Source organism: Neltuma alba, unplaced genomic scaffold (assembly GCF_004799145.2).
Source record: "Neltuma alba isolate B1F8T4 unplaced genomic scaffold, ASM479914v2 tig00013251_pilon, whole genome shotgun sequence".
NCBI classification, from domain to species: Eukaryota; Viridiplantae; Streptophyta; class Magnoliopsida; order Fabales; family Fabaceae; genus Neltuma; species Neltuma alba.
The window spans coordinates 1-9863 of NW_021637546.1; the positions used below are offsets into that span (position 1 = coordinate 1).

Consider the following 9863-nt stretch of genomic DNA (forward strand, 5'->3'; position numbering starts at 1 on the left):
CTCTAACGCACCCATTTATGCAAAATCCCTTTAGGCTTGAAAGCATGAATAAAGCACAGATGAGGCTCTTGTGCTCTGTTATGAACGATTCATCCTAAACTAAAAGCTCAAGTTATTAATAGAGAGCTCATGATTGAATTTTTTATTTTCGGTGAAAATGATTGATTTTATTGATATCTCTATCTTCCATACTTACAATTTTTGTGCTGATTAGGGTGGCACTGCCCAGATGAGGTTTCAACCTCGCATAGGGAGGTATCTTGCTGCTGCTGCAGAGAACGTTGTCTCTATACTTGATGTGGAAACACAAACATGCCAGTACTCATTACAGGTGGGTTTACACCATCATACATTTGGGGATAAACTAATTTTTGTGATCCTTCCAAGGTTGTGTTTTAGTTTTCCTCCCGTTTTTGGCTAACAAGTTTGGATTAATTTAACCTGCTCAATAATCATTCGATTCTAGATAGTCATTCCCGAATGTGAAAACTGCTGTTTACAGAGCTATGGCTCAATTGATCTGAGACTGGGAAAATTTTATCCTCATTGTAAATGATCTATATGATGCTCTAATAATGGGTGAACCCCTCTTAGGAAACTGCCTTTTTGAGTATGTTTACTTGCTAACTTCCCAAGAAGACTTTAAAACACCCTTTGGTTGTGGCTCTATTGGGAGGGACATACGAAGTCAATACATTCTGTCTGCTGGGACCCTTCTGGGAGTTTGCTTGCATCTGTCAGTGAGGACTTCGGTCAGGGTTTGGACTCTTGGATCGGGGAGTGAAGGGGAATGTGTCCATGAGCTGAGCTGTAATGGAAAAAATTTCATTCTTGTGTTTTCCATCCAACATATTTTTCATTGCTGATCGTTGGATGTTACCAGGCAAGTCAATTACACCGTTTATTTTCTTTATATTTCTTTATAGTCCATCTTCTTCTGGATATCCATGGATTTGTAAAATTGTGTTTATCTTCATCTGTTGGCCTTATTAATTCTGATCTATTTATAAATAAATAGGATACAAGTAATGTGCTTGTAACAGTTTTATAGCTCTGATGAAATGATATTTAAATCCATAATGTATGGGCAGTCGTTGGAGCTTTGGGATATGGCCGAGAACAAGACAATGACTTTGTCGGCTCACGAAGGGCTAATTGCTTCCTTGGCAGTCTCAAACGTAACTGGTTTGGTTGCCTCCGCCAGTCATGACAAGTTTGTAAAGCTTTGGAAGTAAGCTGAATGATTCTGTGCCCATCTCCAACTAGCACCACTTCCAACACAGGACTAGGCTTTTAACCAATTTGTCCCTCTTTCTTGCTTCATCAAGCCCACCTTCTTCTTCTCCCTCTTCAGATACAAACCTGTTTTATTGCCATTCCTTGTTATATGCCTGTTTAGCTCTTGCATTGATATTAACATCTGGAAATTCCCTTCCTGCATCAACTGTTCATTAAACTCTCTTTTGGCAGTTAGTTGTTGGTAAATCAATCGGTTTGATAGAATTTTCTGTCCATTCAGCCAAGTTGCTACTGTACGTTCTATACTTCCATGAATATGCTCGTGGGATGTCACTTCATTTTCTCGCGGAAGCCAAAATCACAAACTGGTCACAAAATTAAAAGTGGAGGGAAGGGGGTTTTGAACTGAGGCCTATGTGGCCATTTCAGGTCTTTATTGGATAACACCTTTCTGGTTCACACACGTTAATGTCGTTGACAATGAACCTAGTTTGTTTTTGTCTGTCTCCCAGAAACTTGTACAATTGGCGCAAGTGAAATTTAGACGACAAAACAGTGCCTGTCGTCCTGTCGATTTCATACACAAGTCACCCAATAAACTTATCATTATCAGTACTTCAACCACAACGGCCCACTACTTATTATAAACACTAATAGGGTCTCCACGGAAAATGGACGTAGATGACTTATTAAACATGTATATGATGTTCACCCACCCCGCCCTCCTCTGGCCCTGCTACATGCCTATGAGCTTAAAATGACACAGACAGCGACAAGAACCATATGCCATTACTAAATGAGTGGCCTGTTAAGACTTCTTTCTAGTACAACCATATTCCTCTGAAGCCAGATATGATACCTTTTTCTTAATTACTGTCACCTAATGCTATTCTAAAATATATGTTCTATATTTAACTACAACTAGCAGCAGCAGTATGGGGTGATAAATTATCCAATCTTCATCCCCAAGCTAGCTGGGCAGGTTTGCTATTATGAAGTTATGTGAGGTCATATGTCAGTTTTGGTCCCCGTGATGCAGATCAGGGCCCTTTAGTTCGCTGGAAGTCTCTGGTGTGCTTATCATATATATATGCTGATGCATGTGAAAGAGATAGAGTCTCACAATAACAACGCATGGTTCTGTGTTCATCTGGACCCCTCGAATGAAAAAAACAGAAAATAATAATACTTTGAATGAGTTACTACTATTCTCTACCCTTTTTTTCCTGTGTTTCGCTGAAAAGTACCATCTACCTCTTTATCCTTTTGCATCCAGACAGCCATTGTGCCACTGTCTGATGTTCTGTCCCCTTTTTTCTAATTCAGCAGCAGTCTGGTTGGAAAAATTGGAAAGAGAAAGATGACAGGGGACAGCAAAAAAACAATACAACAAACGCGTTGATGCTTCTAAATCCATAACAGTACAAAGATTCGCTGAATCTTGTTCTGAACTAAAAAATAAACAGAAGGTGATACCTCTGATGCCATTTGTAATATCGTAGTCTGTGAGCAAGTCAGTAGTGTTGAAAGGAGAGGAAGAATTGTTTTGTTGAGTCAGATTAATAGTGTATGGAGGCTGTGAAACGGCATGTGGGATTCTGGGTGATAAAAATCTGAAGGAATTAACGGATATTTATGGAGATATTGATTGATTAAGACCTATGAACAACTGAACTGAATGTAGTGATGTACAGAAGAACAGAACAGCAACACATGGTAGTTGGAAGGAATTGGAAGCTAAATTAAACTGGGGCAATGACCCTAAAAGGGGATAGACATCCAAGAATAAAAGAACTACGTTGGTGGCATGTGACTTTGCCGACTTGTTGAATCTAGCAAAATAAATTGTCTTGTCCCCAAATGTCACTGTCCCTTTATTCTCTGTTTCTTTTTTTGAATTTCTCCCATCTTCCTTCACGTTCATTTCCTGGACTTGCCCTTCACTCCCTTTTGTAGTCAAAACTGTATCATAATTGTATATTATATACGTTTCATATTTTGTTGGCAAATAATCTTGTAGTTTAATGGCATGACACAAATGAAAAGTCGAGAGTTTGATTCTGCTTATAATATCAAACTATTAGTACCTATCACTTTAATTAAAAAAAAAAACAAAACCTTAAATAAGTATAATTTTTGATAAATAACAAACCTCTCTAGCTGATATATTATTAATTTATTGATAAAAGTCAAACAAATATGATTGAGTAATCTTCATCCTCCCTGTTTTCCCTTTCCGTCTTTGCCGCAAACAAAACGCTTGACAAGAATAAACCTTCATGATTTCATATACGTATTGGTATTAGTTGTCAACTTTATATATGTATGTGCGCATGTGACACATTCTCTTCATTTCCGTTTTCATTTAAAGGCAGAGGCTCACACAGCACAAACGTTACAATAATGCAGTTTTATTTGGAAAGTCTAATTTCTTAGAAACCAGTGTGTGTGTGTCTAAAAGGGTGCTTGGATGAGTGTAAAAGTGTTTTTCAAAAGTATTTTTTCACAAATCGAAACAAACCCCTCTATATATTTACTTTGTATATCCTAAAAGTACTTTTAAAATCATGATTTTGTTTCCATCGAAACATCCCCTAAGTTATTTCAACCTCTGCATAAATCCACCGACCACTTTAATTTCATACAAATATAGTATATAGTAGGAACTTATACAGGTAGGTTCACACAAGCTGTCTAATCACAATAAAAGGTCGGAAAACGCTATAAAATATTCAAAGAAAAAAAAAAGCTCATTAAGTGTGTATAGAGATTATAGTCACATGTATTTTTTTGTGTGTATTGTTTATTTATGAAAAATTCAAATTATATATTGTCAAATCCTGACCGAAGAAATTATTGTGAGATGATAGTGAGAACAAATTAACGGTGATAGTAATGATAGGTGTGATCTATATATTCTCTCATATACGAAGACAGGGGGGGACAGCAGAACAGGAATTCAATGGATTTAATTACTCTGCTCGCCAAAATAACAGATATATGCGTTTCTACTTGAAATTTGAAAAATCTCCGTACATTGTGCGTATTTCCAACAAGAGAAACCACTCAAATATCTAGTAAATGTTGTGGAAGCTGTCTATAAAATATTCAATGAATTTTTAACTGTGCTTCAACCAATGCAGGACGCAAAAGTCCTTGGACGAAATTAGGGCCAGCTCCATTTTTAGCTTTTGATCTATATTCATTTATGGGCTTATAAAATTGTTTTCACGTAAGTCTAGCACAAAAGTAGAACTGGAACGGCAAGTTCAATAGGCTTTGCTGCCGCTAGTAAGGAACTGGAATGCAAAATTTAAAACGGGGAGACAACAAATAAGTTAAGATCAATGGAACCCACACATACTTTTAACTCAAAATATTACTAGCTCGAGTTTATAGATCATTCCTTCTCATTATATTTTACTTATTTTCTTCAGATACTTTTAAAAATATTTTATCATCTCTCTTGCCCATTTCTTAGGGTAAGAAAAGGATCATAATATATGCGTGTGGCTATTGCTACGCACACAAATATATGCGTAATCCCGTTCATCCAGCTAGGGTATTCTCTGGCATGGCCGTGCGTCTCTGTACTTTCCAATAAAATTTTTAAAAACAAATTTCTGTCCCTCTCCCTTTCAATTTTAGAAAAACGTAAGCATTTAAAATAGTTATACGTAATTTAAAATAACTCAGATTTTTTCAATAGTAATCAATACATACAGTTTGTGTGTGTGTATAACAAGTACTCCTTCTGGTCCTATTTATAAGTTTCAAATTTGAAGGTGTATGGTCCATTTTATAAGCTTCAATTTAGGTTTGTCTAAAATTTAATTTTTTTTTTTCAAATTGCCTTCAATTTTTTCTCATACATTCTCTTTTATTTTATTTATTTATTAAGAACATATTTGAAAATAAAATTTATTTTTAACCTATTTATTATTTTAAACTAATTATTTATTATTTATAAATTAGCTATTTAAAATTTATAATAAGAAACGGACGAGTTGTAAACTATAAGCCGAGCATGAAACAGAAAATAAAAAAGCAGACGTTACCGTTAGAAAGACGGAAGCAATTAGCGAAGCAGCGTGAGACATTCTGCCTGGCGGATCATGTGGGTGTAATATAGCTGTATACAGACTCATCATGTCCACGTTTTACGTGCTCTCTCTCCACACATAACACCACCCATTTTACCATATCGATATATGAGCCCTCCTTCTCTCTCTCTCCCCCCCCCCCTTCCATAACTGTTCTTTATTTATTTGCTTCCTCGACGTTATTTCATATAATATTTTATTTATTACTATTCCCCTTTCTTCCGGAGCCACGCTAGCTAGCGGACAGTATATAAGAGGCCAAGGCTTCTTCCCAGAATCTACATCAGCCATCCAGATGGGTTCACAGGGAAATACGGGCGAGATGATGATACCGTGTCTGGTTTTCTCGGAGGGAGGGTTGGAGCTAGAAGAAGGGAGTGAGGAATGGAGGGCTATGAGCAGGAGAGTAAGAGAGGCGTGTGAGACTCATGGCTGCTTCTTGCTTCTGCATAACAGAGGCAGTCTGATTAGGTTACAAGAAGAAATGTTGACAGCCATGAAAGCTTTGTTTGATCTTCCTGAAGAGACCAAGATGAAGCACACTAGCCCTAAGCCTTACCGGAGCTACCATGCCAACTGCCCCGTCATTCCTCTCTGTCAAAGCTTCGGCGTCGACGACGCTCCTCTCCCTCACATTGCTCAAGCCTTCACTCGCCTCATGTGGCCTCACGGAGACCCCACTTCTGGTATATATATATATATATATATATGCTTCATCAGATTCCTCTCTCTCTCTCTCTCTCTATATATATATATATCTATATATTGTTCTTCTTCTTCGATGTTTTTGTTTCTTGCGTATGTTCAAATCTGAGTTTGAACATGAACTGGCGGACGCACCAAACTCGCTCACCATCATATCTGCTGTATTAAATACGAGCTTATCCTTTGAACGGACTGCATTTATGGCAGTGCTTATATATAAACGCTGACATGCCATTCAGTACAGAAAGAAACTGCCGTAACGAATAACGACTTAATTCCCTCGAAACCATCGCCATCGATCTCTTTTCTTCTTCTTCTTCCTCTTTTGATGTTTTTAACGTTGCTGATTAATTTGTGGTCGGGATGATGAAAACACAGCGAGACGTTGAAGTCGATGAGCGAGGAGATGCTGGAACTGAACTATGTGCTGTTGAAGATGATAGTGGAGGGTCTGGGCCTCCCGAAACACTACATCTCAGACGCCGAGAAGATGAAGAGCACAAGTAATTTCAGGATGATAAAGTACAGAGCTCCTTCTTCTTCAGGCGTCCAACACCTGGAGACGGGTCTCGTCCCCCACACACGACAAATGCGCCATAACCACTCTGTGTCAGAACGATGTCCAGGGACTCCAGGTCCTCACCAAACAAGGCCACTGGATCGATGTGAACGTGCCCCACGATGGCCTCGTCGTCGTCGTCGGCGATATCCTTAAGGTAACCTATTATATATCATCATTAATTAATAATTCAACCCCGTCCCCTCTCTCTCATCGATCACAGTTATAACGGTGGTCGTGTTTATTGATTGATGAAACGAAGGCCTGGAGCAATGGGAGGCTTCATGCGGTGACGCACAGAGTGATGATGGGCGGCAATAAAGAGAGGTATTCGTTCGCGCAATTTGCACTGCCAAAGGAAGAAGATGAGATTGAGGTGCCTCCTGAGTTGGTTGATTCTGATCATCCTCTTCTTTATCGACCTTTTAATTATGGAAAATACTTCGATTATTATACTTCATCTCTCAAAGAAAACGCACTCGAAGTATTTGCAGGCGTATGATATCAGTTTTTGTGTGTATGTGTATATATAGTTGTGGGTGAACAAGTTATGATAGGGTAGGCTTCTCTGCAGCTGCTGTATGAATTGCCAAATTACTTTGGACTAACTTTATCTTTCAGAATCAACAAAGATTTCTCCCTTTCTGAAGCAAGAAAAAAATGGCGCTTTCTTCTCTTTTCTTCATGCAAGAAATTACCAGAGAAATATTATATTGCCAATGTTAATATTTTGCCCTTGAGTGTGTGTGTGTATAGGTTTCAGCTAGCATAACATAAAAGCCATATAGCACAGTACAGCTCATAATATCATGTTCCATGTAAATGCAAAGAAACGCGTCGAGATAGATATCAGTGAGAACCAAAAAATTGAGCTGGGGGCGTGGTGGTGGGACCTTAGATATGTGTCATTATTTCCAGCACTAAATATAGAGTGACAATATTAATTAATTGCTTCATGAAGAGATTGTTATTGTCAGTCACATCGACATCATTATTTACGAAGTGATTGTTAATCACTTCACAATTTGCACTTTGGCGAACTACTACTACAGTGGAGTTAACAAGTAAATGATGGAGCAGATCTTATGTGTCTAATCAAGGCGCTTAATTTGATGGGAGGAGGTTTAGGAAGACCAATGAAGTGAAAAATGAATGATTTAACATTGACGTAAAATGAACTTGGACTTGTAATAAACAAGGTTCGTGCTTCGGAGTAGTTTTGTGTGGCCAGAGCGTGCCTGGCATATGGGTGTTCTTCTCTTTCCCGTGTCTAGCGGCAGAGAGTTTTTTTTTTTTTTTTGGTTACACGAGAGGCGGGATCGAACCCGCACATTACCACGGTGCCATTCCGCCTAGGCGTTTGCAGCGGCAGAGAATTTGAAGCAAAAGCGTTAGGTTTCGTCAATTGCAGGCAACTCATTATCTGTCATTTTTCCTGCTTCAATTATCAAATATGCCACCTATACTGTATTTTACATTCATATATTCACGTATTTGACAAAAATAATATTAAAAAAATTAATATGACTACGTATAAATTTCATATATCATCATTATACTCGTTATCTATTTTTTTCTTGATATTTTTTCAACAACACAATATATATATTCACTTTTGAAATCTAAATGAACGAAGCAAAATCCGTATATTTAATTTATTATTCATTCACATGGATTCGAAACAATGTAATTGCATGAAAGAAAGCTCCAAATTGCAATGTTCCGATTGCAAATATTCATATCTTTTTTAATTTGAATGCATTTTCAGGTTAGCTGGTGCATACCTTTAATTTTGGCATCCCTTTTATGCATAATAAACATAAAATTTAAAAACATCCTTTGCATATATATACACACACACACACACACACACACACTATATAATATACCCTGCAAATACACACCAGGTCCATTGGCCTGATTTTTGGCAAGTTTGGCATGCATGAATATAATAAAAAGAGTAGCGAGGAGTGATTAAATGCGAGAAAATAATGAGCAAAAGAGAAACACGAGATAGACAAACTCAAATGTCGTCCATATCATGTATCCACCCACTGCTGGCTTCATCATTCCCTCACCATCTTCTGTCTTGCCTTTGTTCAGTATGAAAAGAACACCACCAGATTCTTCTCTCTCTAATATACGGCGCCTAATGCTCTCAACCACCCCATTTATATTCACTTTCCTGCCTCTTGAGTTTCTCTTCTTAGGAGGGAGATTCAGAAACGTAAGAACAAGCTTGAAAACTATTTCAAGCCCTCTCATCCTTCCAACTCATCCATACCAAACCAGAGAATTCAAGCTAAAAATTATATATATATATATATACTCACACACACACACACACTCAAGTTGGTGTCTATGACTTCATCTGTGATTTACTTGTTCGAGAGTGGTTGCCATAATTATCAGTGAAGATACATGAGAGTCGTAAGTATGTGGAAATGTAATGACGCGGAAATTGATGAGTTTCGACCTGAATCTTACAACAAGGTTATGGTGTTTGAGCATAGGCCTTTGTATTAAAGAGTCATTTTCAGTCACACACACGTCACACATATCGCCCGGTATCTTTCTAATGAAAACCATAACCAATGTCGCTCGCTAAATTTGAAAGCCGACCTCCCAGGCACCATCTTTTGTTGCCAGGCAAGGCAAGCCCAAGATCCAGACAAAGTTCTGTTTCTTCTGGGTTTTATTTGGGGGGGAGGCCCGGAGTTGCCTAACATGTTCAGCCCAGGCCCAGTACCCAACAACTCCAGTGTGTTTTTGGGATGCTTTTTTATAATTAAATTCTTCCAAACTTTTATTACAAAAGTTAAATTAAAAAAATGATTTAAACTAATTATTTTTAAAAATATTTTTTTTAAATCCTTATTAATCATATTAGTTAGAACTATTATATAATAAAACTTTTAATATGTGTAAATATTTTAAAAAATAAAATGAATTAAAATTTTTATTTAAAATTAAATTAATTTAAAATAAAACTGAAATAAGTGGTAATTCTCACGAGACCTCATTAGCCAACTAACATGACACGGAAGGGGAAAACGCAGAGAACCGAATCAAACCGTTTTCACTCACGCCATCGGAGACTGCGATGAGCGAAACTGCATATGGAGGAATCGAAGTCGGAAAATAGTCTTGGTCTGATTTTCGATCTCCTCAACGCCGCCGGTTACGGAGACTAGACTGCGAACGCAAGAGATCCTGTCCGATGTCCCGTGTGTTCCGCCGTCTGCTGAGAAGCTCGT

The 9863-nt window shown here is 37.8% G+C and overlaps 1 protein-coding gene and 1 pseudogene across 1 annotated transcript; both read left to right on the plus strand.

Moving 5' to 3' along the window:
- The first annotated feature begins 218 nt into the window (after positions 1–218).
- Positions 219–1512, plus strand: LOC114735787 (transcriptional corepressor LEUNIG-like; annotated as a pseudogene).
- Positions 1513–5637: 4125 nt separating this feature from the next.
- Positions 5638–6554, plus strand: LOC114735773 (probable inactive 2-oxoglutarate-dependent dioxygenase AOP2). The gene is made up of 2 exons (XM_028923526.1): positions 5638–6028; positions 6439–6554. Exons 1-2 carry the CDS (start codon positions 5638–5640, stop codon positions 6552–6554), a joined length of 507 nt encoding a protein of 168 aa, XP_028779359.1.
- The last annotated feature ends 3309 nt before the right edge of the window (positions 6555–9863 follow it).